Here is an 18888-nt window from a genome sequence, read left to right as displayed (position 1 = left end):
GGGTCCTTAAAAAGGGACGTTTCTTTTTTTGCTGAGTTTAGTAATCGCTCCTCCTTCAGGCTTCTTCTTCTTTGGACTTTATATGGTGGTTGGCAACCAACTTTAAGGTGCATTACAACCACCAACTGGACTGGAGTGTGGACTTCAGTTCATCTTTCAATCACCCAGGTGGGTATATGCTCCTAAAAACCAATGAGGAGATTGAAGAGATGGGACTCGCATCGCGTCAAGCGTCACAAATATAACCAAGTTCTATTTTAGCGCCTGACTACGCAGACGCTCATTGACTTGCGCGAGCAGTGTTGGTGCAATGATTTAGTAGCATGTATTTTGCAACGCTAGCTGTGTGGTCAGCATGTAAGAGTTATTAGAAACATAAAAAGCCATACTTTATTGGATGTGGAGTTTCGACAAGTAGAATTAGACTGAGATTACCAAATCACGGACCTTACTGTAATTGGTCCTGCTCACTTAGGAGTTAGGAATGTAGTAATTGTATAAGATTGTTGATTGTTTGATGAAAATATGGCTGAATCGTCCAGAAGCATTGAAATAGAAATATTAAGAAAAAATGTGTTTTCTTGCCATCAAGTCAACTATTACAAGGCAACTATTACAATGGAAATCATGTGATTTAATGCAAATATTGCTAAGTTAAAGATACAGGCTTACTGTTGGATGTTTTCAACGGCTAAATTATTTGATGAGGAAATAGTGGTTTATGGTTCCTAATCTTGCCGACCGTCTAATACCAAACTTTTGGACACTGTCCGTGGCAGCCTTGCTGCTAGACACTAGCCATGGATCCATCTGAGCGTGGCAATATAATTTTATACCCGCATTGAGCATCCACAGGCACCCTCTGACATCATAACAATCCTATTAAAAAGAGTGTAATGATCCAAGGAAAATCCTTCTATTCTTTGTTTACAGTGGCTCGCAGTTCACCTATGATCTATTTTAGAGCACAAAGGAATGTCCAGGGCAATACTTTACTTTAAGCATCCGGGTATAATGCTTTATAACTTGTTATACGCGTGTATGAGCCTTTGTAATGCCTCTATAAAGTAGACTGGTCATTAGAACCATTGATTTCAGTACAGTTAAATATACACAGTGATATGATCGATTCCTATTTTGTAAACGTGCAATATTTCACAAGCTAAAAGTATACGCTGTCATGCTTCTTTGAGGATCCTAACTAAGAATAGAGGGCAATTGGACATGTTACATTTAGTTACATTTTCAGAATTGAACGAGTCGAAATGGAATTGACTCTGACCCTTGTAGACACAATAATGTAACCGTGTCCGAGCAGGATAGGTCCTTAACGCGCTCAAAGCATACAGACAGTTTTAAAAAGTAAGGTAACCAATCTGGTTCGTTTTACTGTGGAACATAACAGCTCCAAGCTACCTAAAAAGAGACAAAGTCAATTCCCAATGTGTTTATTCCACAGGTCTCCAAGCTACTGAATGAAGAAAGAGCAGTCTAATGTATAGCTAAGGGACAGGACTTTATGAGCTGTTATGCCATGTAATATTCTCGGACTACCGCTAAGGAATGCATGTGTGAAATGTATGCTACCTGATGGGAGATGCTGCATGTGTTTTTCAGCTTTGAGATGTTTAAACCGAACCTTCCCCGTTGTTGCTGAATTATGTGTGTGGTTGAGTGTCATGGGAAGTCTACCTGTACTTTGGTACAAGCTGCCCTATCATTCCAAGTGTGTGTGACAAGTAGCCTAGTGCAGAGACATGGATCGTGTAGTGTTTTGGTAATCTGGTGTTCAATAGGGTATAAAACTTTATTTTAGCGTCAAACTGCAGTGGAAGGTATGCGCTGTCTGCAATACAGATTTGCGATTGAGAAAAAACAAATTTTCTGCTTGTGTTGGGAGTATTTGCAGGCCTTTTATTTGACTCTTTTTCACTTGAGGGATTACTGTAAAAGCTAAGTGCCCAACATTGTGCTGGGCACAGAGCCTGAAGGTTGTCATAAAGTAACTTATGAACAGTCAAATGTCTCTGTTAGAGTGAGTTTTCATCACCGCACAGCTGACTATCAATTATAATGCTGCTTAATTCTTTTTTTTTTACACATAAGTGTGCTCACCACTATATTTACACTCACTCTTCTCTATCTCACTCGCTCTCACTAATGCACACACACTGTTGCTTGGGGTGGGGTCGGCGCACCGATGTTGTAAAAGAAAGTATATATGTTTTTCAAATGTCTGGTAACACTACATTAAGTTACTCTTACCCCTGTGTAGTAATGCTGTTATTACAGTAACACTGATCTAACATAGTACTTTAGTTACATGTGAAATTAGGAACCCTCCCCTATTACTCTTACAACAACCGCTCAACTCTATTACTCTGTAATTACTTTGGTACTATCTAACAACATGTTATAAATTGTTTCTAGTGCAATTACAGTGTTACTACACAGGTGTAAGGGCAACGTAATGTAAAGTGTTCCGTCAAATGGTTCCTTTTCTACTGTCTTCATTGTGAGTGCCCAACATAACTACCTCTCACTCTTATGATGACTCTTATGCTGATTTGTGTTGATCTCCAGTTATAGACCCAGTTGAGCTAATACAAAACACAGCTGAGGGGTTTCAGTGGACATTAGAAACCGTGTCATTACACCTATACATTTCCAGAATCCGCAGACATGGCAGTTGAGGAAAAACACAAGGTTTCATGATCCTTATGAAGGAAATATCGGGATCATGTGTCAGATGACTTAAGAATGTAGGATAGCCTACATTCTTAATGCTTACAAACTTCAAAAAAGCTCAGTAATGTGCCCAAGATGTGCTGATCCCCGTCACAATCCATACACGCTAGTTCATCTATTGGCGTCCTTGTTGCATGGTATTCATCCTAAGTCTTGGTACGACATACAGTGAACAGCTACCTCCACAGAGCAGAGAAATCTGACTTTAATTGGATGTTGAAAGAGCCATAGCCAGCCAGTTAGACACAGGAGAGCAGGTTACTTGAACTACCCAGACAACACACTCTCATTGGTAAAGGCAAGACTGGCATCAGCGTCTGGTTTGTAAAGGTCTGGTTCCAAGAGGCTCCTCCAGATGAGCTGTCTTTTGGACAGGTGGCTTAAATCCTGAGCGCACCGAGACCTCTGGGTTACTTCTCTGCTTGTGTATGTCACAGTGAGGATGGAAAGCTACTGCATGTATTCGGATTTGAACTTCTGCAGTTGCGTCTGATGTTGTTTGGATAAAACGAGCAATCAAAAGATGAACAACATTGTTGTGAAGAGGTCAAATCGACAAAATATTTTGGAGGAGCGCAGGAGAAACGGTGTGGACTGTCTGGTAACAGATAGACAGCATACAGACTTACAACCATGCCAAGAGGCAATAGAAGACAACCCTGTTGTTAAGTATAGGAGGTATGGGTAAGCACAATTTCTATTTTTTTGTCATATACATTGCAATTTACAAAGGGCAAAAAAAAAAAAAACCTGGAGTTAGGTTTCCATCCAATTATGCACATTTTCCCACCAGTGGTGGGTTTCCACTAAATGTAGAGCACACAAAATTTACTTTTTCGCATAAGTTTTCATGTACCGAATAAAAATATAAAGTTCAACATGTTTCCCGTGCATGTTCAACTCTAACGAAAGTTTTGTCACAAAAACTGTTCCGAGTTAAATGGCAAATGGCCAAGACTGGTCTTGGCACGTGCGCTCTAGCCAACAGCTCGCGGATACAGCTACTGATGAGATTATTATGGATAAGAGCGAGAATATTTATATTTGTCAAATGGTAGTGAAGTATCGATCGTCATGTCACCAGAATAAGACCCTAAATATTTATTGTAAAGGAGCATCAAGCTCCATCACCATAATCTGTAGCCTAATAAACTGCACGGTTTCCCGAGTCGTAGTGGAACACACACCATATCACCGAGTGACTCCAAGTTTACTTCTGGTTATTATATCAATATTTGCGCATGAAGGTGCTTCCACCACCGTTTCTCATATTAACTAATTTTACAGACACAAAAAGATCCCATCATGTCGAACAAACAAATTCTCTGTCAGCATTTATAAAATTGTACCGACATCACCTGTTTCCATCACAGCTGTCGTGATTTGTTATATACAATTTGACTTTACTCTCAATATAACTGTGAATGGAAACGTGGTAATTGATCAGATGTATTTTTACACCGTTTAAATATCTTCAGTGCAGCCTCTTTTTTGCATCTATAAAAAAAAAATCACACAACAAAAACACTTTATATTTTATGAAATATATTGAACATTGTCTGTAATGCTGCAAAAATGTTGTCATATGGAAAATAAATTGTAAGTGTTGTGTATGTTAGACATTACTTGAGATGACAGATATGATCATGATCAAAAGGCATGTTCGAAATAATTGGGAGAACCAGGTTATATCTGTATATTTAAGGAACCTGACCCACACATCCCCATCACTGAGAGGAAACTTTAGATGGCTTACACAGCCCAACAGTGACATCTATGGATTCCCACCAAAAAGACATTTACATAACGTTTACATTTTAGTAATTTAGCAGACACTTTTATCCAGAGCGACTTTCAGTTCGTGCATGGATCTTAAGATCGCCAAGAGACAACTACATATCACATTTGTAGAAAGTGCTTTTTCAACGAAGTTATCAGCAAAGTTAGTGCTATGCTAGGGCTGATTTTTGGTCCTAGTCCATTCCTGAAATATCAGGTATAGCAACCCTATTCTTGTAATAAACCATGAAATGATGACAACTCCTCTCCCATCAGAAGATTAAGCGTAGTTCTATCATATATCACCTTACACACAGGTCTTGTCTGGGCGGGGTCAAAGTTTGCCACAAGCGCCAGGCGCTTCAGGACATGGCGAGGCCTCTTAAGCAGTGGCTGTACAAACACAAGGACAACCCCTACCCCACCAAGACAGAGAAGGTCCTGCTCTCCCTGGGGTCCCGCATGACTTTAGTACAGGTGAGCTGAGGCAAACCACACACCCCTCAAAGCAAGGTATGGGTTTGGTCATATGGATACTACCATGGAAGTAAAAGCAGAAGCCGGTCGGACATTTTTTTAGCTGACAAGTTGAAGTTTTGAAATTCATCAAATTAATGTTCCTTTTTTAATTTCTTTATGCTTATGTTGCAGGTCTCGAACTGGTTTGCCAATGCCCGGCGGAGGTTGAAGAACACAGTGAGTCAGCCAGACTTGAGTTGGGCTCTACGGATCAAACTCTACAATAAATACATCCAGGGCAACGCTGAGAGAATGAGTGTCAGCAGTGAAGACACCAGCTCTGAGGGTAAGAGAGACTGGGGGTAGGCTAAGCAGGGTTATAGCTGGGGATGTCATCTCAAAAGTGTTCATTTTAGCACGCCCCAAGTGTCTATAGTGTCACATACCACACAGAGTTTAATGTTACACTTCTGTAACAATTTCTGTAACTCTGTAAAAAGTTGAAAATGAACACCAGCCATTAACAAAAAATTCACGCTACAATAACACTGTAGGGTGTGAATTTATGCAGTGGTGGAAAAAGTACTAAATTGTCATACTTGAGTAAAAGTAAAAGTAAAAGTCACCCAGTAAAATACTAATTGAGTAAAAGTCTAAAAGCATTTCGTTTTAAAAATACTTAAGTCTCAAAAGTAAATGGAATTGCTAAGATGTACTTAAGTATCAAAAGTAAAAGTATAAATTATTTCAAATTCCTTATATTAAGCAAACCAGACAGCACAATGTAATTTTTTTTCCATTGATGGATAGCCAGGGGCACACTCACTCAGACAAATTTTACGAGTAAAAAGTACATTATCTTCTTTCGGAATGTAGTGAAGTAAAAGTTGCCAGAAATATAAATAGTAAAGTAAAGTACAGATACCCCCAAAAATACTTAAGTAGTACTTTAAAGTATTTTAACTTAAGTACTTTACACCACTGAATTTATGTTATGCAAAATCTACTCTCTGTGTATTTTTTTTACTAATAGAGTTGCTGACCTTTTAACACTGCAGTTGAAACTTAAAAATGTATGTTTGAGATATTCAGCCTCTTTTGGAGACCAAAGGTAGTTGACGGAGGACAAACATTATTATTATTATTACATTTTTTTGCAGATGATGAGTGTCACTTACAAACTCCAGCTAGCCAATCAGAGCTCTCCAGGCCCTCACTTAAGAGTGTCATCAAACAGGAGAACAGGACTGATCCTGCCTTCAGTGACGACTATGTCTCTACACCCCCCAAGTACAAGAGCAGCTTGCTGAACCGGTACCTAAACGACACCCTGCGACACGTGATGGCAACCTCTGATGACGTCACAAAGTCCCACCTGAGGAACCACTCAGGGTCGTTCAGCTCCAACGAGTGTGACGACGACCTCGTCTCGCCTTCTTCCTCTGAAGCAGAGGCAAACTCTCTCTACCATATGGGTAAGAGGTTTCTTATTCTTTGGAGACACTTTACTTGAAACGCTGAACAAAGTCTACAGAATGCTGCCATACGCTGGATATAAGAGATGTCATATGCAGACATACTAGCTAACGTACTGTAGCTTTACAATGACTGGACTCGCTTGTGGCTCAGTGACTTGGCATAACGCTAACCAACTAGCTTACTTCAAGGGTTAACGGTAGAATATGCAGAAATAGCTCCACCATTTCCTGGTTGCTAAAATTTGAATAGTTTGCCTAATTTTAGTTTACGTGACAAAACAAGCAGTCATTATGTAGAGAATCATTGTATCGTCTAAACCAGGGATGGGCAACTCTGATGGGGGTGGGGTGTGTGACGCACTTAAGCGTAGTGGGTGCGGAGTCAGGCGCATGAGGCAGAAAGTACTGAGTAGTGTTTTAATTAGGCACAGGGAAAGAATTGTGCGCGTCAACACTCATGGGCGCAACAAACACGATACCCAAAACCAGGACCTAAATAGTCCAGAGGGAAATCCCAAAACGAAACACGCTACCACTCACAAAACACAGTGGAAAAATTAAGCCCGCACAAAGAGCAGGCGGGCCGACCAGCTTAAATAGCCCAACTAAACGTAAACAAGAAACAGGTGTAACTAATAAGACATAACCAACAGAAAAGGGAAAAGGGATCGGTGGCAGCTAGTAGACCCCGCCGAGCACCGCCCGAACAGGAAGAGGAGCCACCTTCGGTAGGAGTCGTGACAGGGGGCCACAAAGTTACATTTTAGAGTTAATTTTGTGTAATTCTGCACAATTTGCCATGGCGTTTAGAGAACATTTTGCTCTTTTACAGCAAGCTTGCTGCATTTCTACACATTTTGCTATGGGGCGAAGAGAAGATTTAGCAATTTTATAACAAATTTCATGCAATTCTGCAAATTTTGCCATGAGGCGGAGGCATAGCTATGGGAAGATACTTTGCATAGGAGGTGCTGTGAGGTGTAGCCTAAGCATAGGAAAAGATTTGCAGCCTAAAGTAAATGGAAATACATTTGCCAAAAATATATAATTACTCCTGTCTACTGTATACAGAAATAAAATTATTCAAAATACTTCACCAGAGAGCATGACTTCGTTAGCTTATTTTAAAGCTTCATTGTTTCAAACCTCAAGCGTGTAGGCCTATGCCTAGTTGGGAGGCCCTCAATTTGGGCAGCGCCAGTGGCAACAGGTCTAGCTGATTATTAAGGTGTGGCTGTCAGTGAACCGCAATGCATCTAAAATATGTGAAGATTATGTGTCTTCAGTATAATTTGAAATGTTGAGACAAGAAGAAGGGGAGGGGTGTGTGTGGCAAAGATATAGGCAAGTCTCCCTCCAGAATGGCTCAGCTGTCTCCTGCCAGTTCTTGCACATTATTGTTTTGTGTTAAGGCCTGCAGTCATTTACTGTGAAGTTGGAGTGAAAGCGTCACAACCTGCTCCACTTGTGAGAAACATGTTTTGGTTTATTTCATACCATCATTTCCGAGTTTTGTCAATGTTTTCATTGTATTTTGTTTGAAGCGCTTCATGTGAGCAATGAGCACGTGTCTGGTTTTTCGGTCCTCTTAAAGTTGATGGAGCGTGCGAGCATTAGCACACATAGGCTAACTGGATGTCTGATTTCTGATTGTCTTAACTCACCACCACTAATAAGCTAAGCTTCTTAGTAATTTTTTCAATAAAGTGAGTTAATTTTTTTTTAATCCATTGCGAACAATATTTCCTCACAGTATTTGAAAAATCTTTCCAACACACTCCCCCTCGATAATCACCAGGCTTTGGTGTGAAAGAGCAAAATGTCATGCTCCGAGTATCCCATATATCCAGTGGAAACCTCATAAATTAGCCTACCTGAACACGTTAAGGACCAGGCTTTGGTGTGAAAGAGCAAAATGTCATGCTCCGAGTATCCCATATATCCAGTGGAAACCTCATAAATTAGCCTACCTGAACACGTTTCCTTTTGCGCAAAAACAGCTGTGTCTGTCCGGAGCTCACTGGTGTGGAAACTCTTAGGGCCCGGAATAGGCTAGTTGATATAATGTTGCAAGTTCGCAAGCTTTGAGAAACAAAAAGCATAGATATAGCATACATAGAACAGATCTACCGCTTCATAGACTTGCTTTCAATGTGAATGGCAGATCTATAACTCACATTTCTATGTTCATTTGTTCGTGTCGCCCAAAAAGTTATATTGCAGCTTTAAGATTTGCCGCTTTAGGTTTGCAGAACTTCTGTTCATTCAGTTGGTCTTATCTGTCAATGTTGAAAGCTTTAACAAGACACAACTAGGTTGGAGGGAGATATGTTTCACACATGGGTGCACTTCCGGACCTGAAGTTAGGAGCACTGCCCTAAATCAGGTTGACAATTCTAAACTCCAGAAAGGTCCTGGAACAAAAGCAACAGCTAATAAGAACTTGTGCTGACATCTAAATCCACTGCTTATAAAATCCTTGATCTTGTTTAGCCAAAGACAAAGTAGTAGACTACTTCATCGGTCCTATGATTTCCATGATCCATATTCTAGAGTGTGTTGTTTCCTTGCCATGGTGGAAAATAGCAGATCTCAGGGTCAATTACAGAATGTCTGAGATTTTATTGTCCCCAAGGTGAGACATAAGGACCTTTGCCAAAGTTTCTGGTACAAATGGCGTTTCAATGTGGATTTTTGCTTAGACCCTAATACTAAAGCACCACAGACTTGCTTCTGGAAGTTCGAATAACTATATCCACACTCAAAGTTGCAAGTATAGTTTCTCAAATTGGTTTATAAGCACATTACAGTATATATCACATTAATTTCTTACCTCATTAGCCTATTTCACAAAATACCTAGTTTTAGGGTAGGCTACCAACAGAACATTGGTAGAACAGAACATTACATTCAGATATCAAGAAACATTTTGGATTTCTATACAGGCACACAGCAAATTTTTGGGGTGTGTCCCTGGAGTATTTAGAGGGTGATTAGAGCTTCTCTGGAATGGGAGTGGAGAGCAGTGCTGAACCTTGATGCAGTCTCGAAAGAACTCAGAACGTTAACGCTTTTTTACACTGCACTAGGGAGGGGTAAAAGAGTCACTACGCCTATCTGGGACATGCTAATTAGTGTTGTTTCTTGGATGTCCAATATAACGACAGGTCATCAAACACTAAATCTGCCTGCCAAGTGAAAGTCTTCAGAAAGCGTCTACACACTGGGGATCTTGACGTTGAAATATGCTGTTAAACTATAACAAGTGGTCTTTCCCTTCGAGGAGCCAGAGACAAATAAATCTTACTGGATTCATGTTTTATATGGAGTGAGGACACTGCACACTTTTCTTTAACCTAGTTTGTTGCAAAATGAAAACATTCATGCTGAGACAGAAGTTCCTCGTTTTCTGATACCCTAGATGAGCAGTTCTAATTCTTGGTAGCTTGGTTTCAATCTGTCTCTCAATTAGCAACTGATTTCGAATCTGTAGTGCCAATCCAGCTCTGACTAACTTTTGAGGGCAAGTGAAAACTGTCTGCCCTGCATCCCCTTGTGCAACACTACTGTATGAGTTCATGACTTCTATGATCAGAATGGAAATGTTATTTTCAGAGTAAGCCAAGGAATTTCATATTTGTTGTAGTTGATGTCCCAGGTCAGACTTGGTCTGAGAGACGCTAACATGATTGTTAAGGTCTTGTACAAAACACTATTTCAGTAAAATGAATGGAGAATTCTTGTAAAACATAAATGACGCAGGGACAAACACAGCAGAGTCCAATTTCCCCATAATGATTTACATGTGCATTTTGTATTTAGTGATAGGTTTCCAGAAAGTACTGTTTTATTTTTTAAAACATAAATGTCAGAACCACCAAGAAAGAGTAGAGACATTCAGTAGCAAAATGTGAGAGGCGTCAAATGATTTATTGTCTGCCTATAGTTGCTCTTGGCCTGGGCCTTGTTATAGAAATAGGAGTCTGAGATGTTTCAGGCAGCGAATATTGAAAGCGGCATTTTGTATGCTCGCAATTGGCCTCTAATTTTCCTGCTCACAGCTCCCTGAAGATAAATATACTTGACTTTTCTGACTTGTCTCAACAAAACAGATAGCCCTACTGCTGTGTTCACATGAAAAACGTGTGCGCAAACATGCAAATCAACACACTATTTCTTACTCATTTATAAACCGAATCATAAAAAAAGGATGATAACACCCAAACTATAAACAAAGTGCATTTTGTAGATTGATAAACCAACATTTGAGCTCAAACCAATACGTTTAGTGGAACCAAAGACACCCAGAAGGTGAGACACTGCCCACTAAAGATCCATAGAGGGAGTATTACAGTACATGTCGCTCATTCACACAATACTCCCATACACATTTCTATGATGTATGATGATCTGCAGTACTCAGCCAAACATAAAGGGAGAGAGGGCAGAGGGTGGATTGAAAAACAGTTTAAAAACTTTCTGGATGCAAACGAGCTCTGGAGACCTGGAAACAGAGTGTCTGCGTTCATGACACTGCACAGATATTGTATTTTTCCATCTGAAAAGGCACAGGAGAAACATAATTGCATTTGTTTTGGCCGGAGTGCTTATGAGCAGCCAGACTGGAGTACTTCAGTGAGTTAAGGCCCTCTGGCGCAGTTAAAGTGCACATACACACACACACACACACACACACACACACACACACACACACACACACACACACACACACACACACACACACACACACACACACACACACAGGGAGAGAGAACACATATGCAAACACTGTAATGCACACAGAAACTGAAAATTATGAATAGAAAACACAATGCCAACACACACTCATACACAGTACCAGTCAAAAGTTTGGACACACCTACTCATTGGTTACTACATCATTCCATATGTGTTATTTCATAGTTATGATGTCTTCACTATTATTCTACAATGTGTGCAAACTTTTGACTGGTACTGTATGTAAATAAATATATAGGTTCCAGAAAACTCCATACTTTATCATTAATTGGCCTTTCCTGTACAATAAATGTAATTCTGTCTTTTTTTCTATCCATGTTTTCAGACACAGTGAACTATGCATCAACTAGATGTGACAGGTAAGAGTATGTTTGTTTGTTTGTTTATGGACCCCTTCTATCCAGTGTACCATTCTTTATATCGAGTAGAAGCGCTCCAGATGCATAAGAAAGAAGACATATTCAATTCACAGTCCAGCATAAAGATGTAGTATTATTCATAAACATGTACTAATGCAACATTTCGCTGTAGCACACCCACATTGGGATGAGCAAATAATGGCAGTCTAGGATGATGCATTTCTATTGATACCTGCTGTTGTCTGTTAGTAGGAAGTCTCCTTGTTGTGAATGATGATTTCATCTTGGGGAGTGTGCATTAATGATACGTTCTAGGCTCTAAATCTCTAAATCTCTCCTTTATGTCGTTCGCAGTGAGGGGAAGAGTGAGAGAGGCCAGAGGAGGGAGGAGGCAGAGTGGAGAGAGATCCACGCTGCCATGGCTCTGACTAACTTGGCCCAGGGGCAGTGCTGCGCCACAGGGACTACCACCACCAGCTGCATCATCCAAAAGTCCTCCCACATCTCAGAAATAAAGACTGTCAAAGTGTCCCTGCCAAACAATGTCTAGACCACTCCAGGGTGAAGTTTCTCTTGATCTAGGCTTCCCCTCCGCCAATCATAACCTTAACCATTAGTGGGGGAAACGCAAAACTGACCCAAGATCAGCGTCTAGGGACAACTTTACCCTTCACCGTCTGGACCAGGGCCACTCTGGTCCCTTGAATGACATATCATTTAAATAAGAAGTGTTTACACCCTCGTGTTAAATGGTAGTAAGTAAAAAATAAAAATAAAATACTAAGATGAAATCGATTTAACACTTAACACCAATGTAGAGTGAAGGCAATAATAACCAGTGTTGGCCAACTTTACAGAGTTACATAAACTCTGTGAAAATGTTAAAAGTGCACTATGGCATTTTCTGGTTGTTAAAATTCTAATACTTCACCTAATTTCAGTTTGTGAAAAAACAAGCAATTATAGTGTAGAGAATCATTGTACCATCTAAACCGCTGTGAAATATATATTCCATATCCAACAATATTGTATTTTCAGATGTTTGAAGTTTGTACAAAACTGAAAGTGAAAGATGCAAAAGCTAAACTTAACCGGAAGCATAGAAATAGTGCACATACAACAGATATACTGCTTCTTAGACTTGCTTTCAATGAAATGAAAGACACAGTAACTCCCAATTCTATGTGAATTAGGTTGAGTTGCCCAAAAAGTTACATATTGCCATTTTTAAAAAGTTTACACTTTCGAAGGCATGAACATGTATTGTGGGGCAATAGACAGTGTACATTTTTATAATTTTAGAGTTGATTTAACACTTTCGATATTGTTGTGAAAGAGAAAGAACAAATGGTTACCTAAATGTAAATAGATCAATAGTGCTGTAGCAGTAATGCATAATAATGTGCTATTGAGAGCAGCAAATTTCAGCGTAAAAACAGAACTTTATAACACTAAATACCCGTTTTGGAAACCTTTCCTTTGGTAGTCTCACCTCATGGTCTGGGTAACATTGTTTTGCTTAGTTTCTCGCAGTAAACAATGTCCATGTAACCATATAGCTTTACATCTGCTTAAAGTGCAGACACAGTGTTGATTCTTGTTTCTTTAGAATTGTCAAGAGTCAGTGTGCAGCAGGTAGGACGGAGTCAGGCGCAGGACACAGAAGTGAGTAACAACGTACTTTACTCGGAAAATCACAAACAAATTCCATACAGGGAATATTCTAGCTCGACACAACAGAGCGACTACTTAACAAAGAACAAACACGCACAAAACCATGTGGGAACCAGAGGGTTAAATAGGGAATAAATGATAACGTAATGGAAACCAGGTGTGTACAATCAAGACAAAACAAATGGAAAAAGAAACGTAGATCGGTGGCGGCTAGAATGCTGGTGACGTCGACCGCCGAATGCCGCCCGAACAAGGAGAGGCACCAACTTTGGCGGAAGTCGTGACAAGAATGCTGCTGGCTAGGGATATTTCCTCCAGAAACCAGAAACCTACAAGATAACCTACAAGCCTACAAGAAAGCATATATTTAACCTGCCGAAAAGATCATAGTTCTTTCCATTAACCACGCTATGCCTTAAGGTATTCTTCTGAGTCAGTATTTCTATCGGCTGGTAGATGGTGACATTTTTTGGGTCAATGTGTGTATTTTTCTATTTGTAACCATGATATTTGTTTGATTACATGAGAACTATATTTTTCACTATATACTGTATATACTGTGTAACCATTTTCTATTTTTCTCAATTACTTAATTTATATTAACTTTAGGAGACTGGATTTGTATCCTAAGAAAAACTATTATCACAAAGTAGAGGTGGAAATACTTTGAATGAACTGCAGCTATTTGAATAAATACTTAACGCTTGTTAATCCTATCCTACTATACGTCACAAAAAATGATGAAACATGCATTTTGTTCTTTGCTCAAAAACCACTTGTGTCTTGGTCTTATAGAATGAGTTTTAAGGCCGCACAACCATATAACATATGCTAGTATTGGCTGGATGAAGGACATGGGAAGCCTTTGACATTTGACAGAGTGGACTTATCGTGTTCTATTTGGGAAATTCTCCTGACACTGAACATAAGCACATAATCATACATTGGGCTCTGAGACGATTCCCTAAAACATAGCTTAGTAGTATTTTCCACTGGTCCCTTTCTCAATCAATCAATCAAATTTATTTATAAAGCCTTTTTTACATCAGCCGATGTTACAAAGTGCTATACAGAAACCCAGCCTAAAACCCCAAACAGCAAGCAATGCAGATGTAGTATGACGGTGGCTAGGAAAAACTCCCTAGAAAGGCGGGAACCTGCTTTGGTGACATCTTGAGAAGTGTGTTCTCAGTCTTGAATGTTGAGGTAGGCTTGTGGACATACACTACCGGTCAAAAGTCTTAGAACACCTTCTAATTCAAGGGTTTTTCTTTATTTTTACTATTTTCTACATTGTAGAATAATAATGAAGACATCAAAACTATGAAATAACATAAACATAAAGTGGAATTATGTTTACAAATGAATTAAAACTGAAAAGCTGAAATGTCTGGAGTCAATAAGTATTCAACCCCTTTGTTATGGCAAACTTAAATACGGTGCATTCGGAAAGTATTCAGACCCCTTGACTTCTTCCACATTTTGTTACATTACAGTCTTATTCTAAAATGGATTAAAAAGTTGTTTTCCGTTCATCAATCTACACACAATACCCCACAATAACAAAGCAAAAAAAGGATTTGGGGAATTGTTTGCAAATGTATTAAAAATACCAAAACTGAAATATCATATTTACATAAGTATTCAGACCCTTTACTCAGTACTTTGTTGATGCACATTTGACAGCAATTACAGCCTCAAGTCTTCTTGGGTACGCTACAGGTTTGGCACACCTGTATTTGGGGAGTTTCTCCCATTCTTCTCTGCAGATCCTCTCAGGTTGGATGGGGAGCGTCGCGGCACAGCTATTTTCAGGTCTCTCCAGAGATGTTAGATCGGGTTCAAGTCCGGGCTCTGACTGGGCCACTCAAGGACATTCAGAGACTTGTCCCGAAGCCAATCCTGTGTTTTCTTGGCTGTGTGCTTAGGGGCTTTGTCCTGTTGGACGGTGAGGTCCTGAGCGCCCTGGAACATGTTTTCATCAAGGATCTCTGTACTTTGCTCAGTTCATCTTTCCCTCGATCCTGACTAGTCTCCCAGTCCCTCCCGCTTAAAAACAATCCCACAGCATGATGCTGCCACCATCATGCTTCACCGTAGGGATGGTGCCAGGTTTCCTCCAGATGTGACGCTTGGCATTCAGGCCAAAGAGTTCAATTTTGGTTTCATCAGACCAGAGAATTTTATTTGTAGATATGAGATTCTTTATATAAATAAAGTATATATATATTTTTTAAATGTATACATTTGCAAAAAATCTAAAAACCTGTTTTTACTTTGTCATTATGGGGTATTGTGTGTAGAATGATGAGATTTTTTATTTATTTAATCAATTTTAGAATAAGGCTGTAACGTAACAAAATGTGGAAAAAGCCAAGGGGTCTGAACATTTTCTGAATGCACTGTTCAGGAGTTAACAAGTCACATAATAAGTTCCATGGACTAGTTGTGTTTAATAATGGTGTTTAACAAGATTTTTGAACCCCTACCTAATCTCTGTACCCCACACATACAGTATGTATACCTGTGTTCTCTGTTCGTCTGCCAGTTAGTTTTGTTCGTCAAGCCTACCAGCGTTTTTCCCCTTGCTGTTTCTAGTTCCTGTTTTGTCCATTCTGCCTGCCCTAACCTTGAGCCTGCCTGCCTGCTGTCCTGTACCTTGCCCCACCACACTGGATTATTGACCTCTGCCTACCCTGAGACTGCCTGCCTTTCTGCACCTTTTGGACTCTGATCTGGATTACTGACCTCTGCCTGCCCTTGACCTGTCATTTTGCCTGCCCCCTGTTCAAGTAAAACAACTTTTGTTACTTCGACACTGTCTGCATCTGGGTCTTCCCTAAAACATGATAGAAGCTGTGGCATGTTACATTTCACTGTAGAACATGTCCTGTACATTGTGTCTCAATAAAAGAGGGTGTATTATACATCTGTTAGCATAAGAGAGAGCTGATGGAAGCATGCTATTGTACATACAAGAATAACATTTCTTTTTTAAAGTAGCAAAGAGAACAGCAGACACACAGCTGCACATTACCATCAAACACAGTTGATAAACTATCCTTCCTAAATAGGCCTATGTTGCATGAACTATTTAACTTGTTCAATCAGTCATTTACATATACACAGGCTCAAAATACAATGTTTTGCGAGATAAAATTTAACCGGTATTGAAAAAGATCCCAAGAAACTGGAGGAGGAGATGAGGATGTGAGACAGGTGACGGGTGCGGTCTCCTGCTCCTATTCCATCCCACCAAATCCCCCTGTGGTCCTCCTCTCTCTCCCAGTGGTATCATTTCCAGCCCTCGCTCTCCTCCTCTTGAACGGTCTACTCTTCCTGAACGCTCTCCTCCTCTTCCTCTCCTGCCTCCTTTGGTAAACACAGAACACGGCACGATTCACCCCTGGGTTATGCTTCTTCCAATAGACAATACACTCTTAGAAAAAAATGTGATATCTAGAACCTACTGTACCTTACAGAAAAAAAACATGTTTTTCACATGTGGAAAATCACATGAAAAAAATGATTTCTGAACACTTCACGTGATCACGTTTTCACATGTGTAGTTTCATGTTATCACGTTGCTTTACATGTCACATGTTATCATATAAGGCCACATGTGATCGCATGAAAACGTGTTCATGTGGTTTTTCTGTAAGGACTAAAGGGTTCTTTGGCTGTCCTCATAAGAGAACCCTTTGAAGAACCTTTTTTGGTTTCAGGTAGAATCAATCCTTTTGGATCCAGGTAGAACCCTTTTGGGTTCCATGTAGAACCCTTTCCACAGAGGGTTCTACATGGAACCCAAAGGGTTCTAGCTGGAACCCAAAGGGTTCTAGCTGGAACCAAATAACAGTTATCCTATTTGGACAGCCACAAGCACGGTGGTTGTTTATATCCCTGTGTGCCTCATTCTTCATGTGCCAATAACAGTATCTGAAGATGATGATTGAAAAAGTCAAGATGATGCTGGGAGGGCCGTGGACTTGTTATGCAGGAATGACGCTCAAGGACGGCTGCCAGAACCACTCTTTAAGGCTCACCAGTCCAATGAGTAGGTTCATCACCAGAGAAAAGAGAAAAATAATCACAATAATCAAAGAAATATTTTTTTCCCCTGGAACAATGTGCCAGAAAAGTCTAGATCAAGCATGCCTTGAACTTCTTTCTACAGTCCACAGACTCATCAGATGTATATTTTACATCTTATGTGTCGTATACTCTATGTACACTAAGTGTACAAAACATTAGGAACACCTTCCTAATATTGAGTTGCACCTTTTGCGCTCTGAACAGCTTCAATTCGTCGGGGCATGGACTCTACAAGGTGTTGAAAGCGTTCCACAGGGATACTGGCCCCAATGTTGACGCAAATGCTTCCCACAGCTGTGTCAAGTTGGCTGGATGTCCTTCGGGTGGTGGACCATTCATGATACACACGGGAAATTGTTGAGAACGAAAAACCCTGCAGTGTTGAAGTTCTTGATTCACTCAAACCGGTGCGCCTGGCACCTACTACCATACCCCGTTCAAAGGCACTTAAATCGTTTGTCTTGCCTATTCACCCTTTGAATGGCACACATACACAATCCATGTCTCAATTGTCTCAAGGCTTAAAAATCCATCTTTAACCTGTCTCCTCCCCTTCATCTACACTGATTGAAGTGGATTTAACAGGGATCAAAGCTTTCACCTGGCCAGTCTATGTCATGGAAAGAGCTGGTGTTCTTAATGTTTTGTACACTCAGTGTACGTAGGCGTGTGGTGGGACGTTGCTTGTCAGTGATTATTGAACTTAAACATAATAAACCACAGCAACGTATAAGACCTTGCTTGCTCAGTGGAAAAGCAGGTTTAGGTGGCATATACTGTAGAATCTGCAGTGAATACAATACAATGTACATGGGCTGCTCTCACACATAAAGAATGGACGTGAATATGGACATGCTTGAAAAGTAGCCTTGAAAAGCAGCCTTTCCTTTCAGTCTCTCTTTGCTTATCAGAAAGGCATTTGGAGAGGTCCGCCACACATTAATGGTACCCTGGTTACCATGTTAAAAAGGGGTTTTGAGGCTCTTGAGTGAAATGTCAAACCTAATTACCATAAATTATGTGTGCAAGATGGGTCCATTAAACCTCCCGCTTTAGGCTGGATGTGTCAATGTGCAGTTCATATATGCATAATCTATGAGCACAATTATTGTATTACCTCAATTAGCCACGGAATCTCTATTTTGAAAGCGACTATTTTTCTGGAAGCTTTGCTGCGCCATTTCCCCAACATTCTTCCCCACCTGGGCCAGCCCCCTAACAATTTGTGTTCATAGCCAATGAGCTTAGCTCCTCGACATTAGAGCGACAGCTAGCAAGATGCACACACAGCAGTGAGAGAGAGAGACCAAGGACGGGGTGCACATATCTGCATGTGACATAGTACGCGATTTTCGGGGATCACTTTTGACTCGTGAGCACTACTTTCAGAACTACTGGCTAAAAAGTATGCAAAAGTACTGGAGAATCTTTTATTACATTACCGGCATTTAACCTCTCTACAGATTGAAAAACATCTACATATTTCAGATCCTCTTATGTTTATTACTCACTGATATGCATATGGAACATGGAGAACC

At 40.2% G+C, this 18888-nt stretch overlaps 1 protein-coding gene across 1 annotated transcript; it reads left to right on the top strand.

The window, feature by feature from the left end:
* Positions 1 to 3252: 3252 nt before the first annotated feature.
* On the top strand, positions 3253 to 14275 carry LOC139551358 (homeobox protein Mohawk-like). Its single transcript, XM_071362848.1, has 6 exons — positions 3253 to 3432; positions 4845 to 5004; positions 5179 to 5332; positions 6147 to 6461; positions 11548 to 11581; positions 11936 to 14275. Exons 1-6 carry the CDS (start codon positions 3272 to 3274, stop codon positions 12129 to 12131), a joined length of 1020 nt encoding a protein of 339 aa, XP_071218949.1. The 5' UTR covers positions 3253 to 3271; the 3' UTR covers positions 12132 to 14275.
* The last annotated feature ends 4613 nt before the right edge of the window (positions 14276 to 18888 follow it).

Source organism: Salvelinus alpinus, chromosome 23 (genome assembly GCF_045679555.1).
Source record: "Salvelinus alpinus chromosome 23, SLU_Salpinus.1, whole genome shotgun sequence".
NCBI classification, from domain to species: domain Eukaryota; kingdom Metazoa; phylum Chordata; class Actinopteri; order Salmoniformes; family Salmonidae; genus Salvelinus; species Salvelinus alpinus.
The sequence above is the reverse complement of the archived record's forward strand: the minus strand, read 5'-3'. Positions and strand labels throughout refer to the sequence as shown.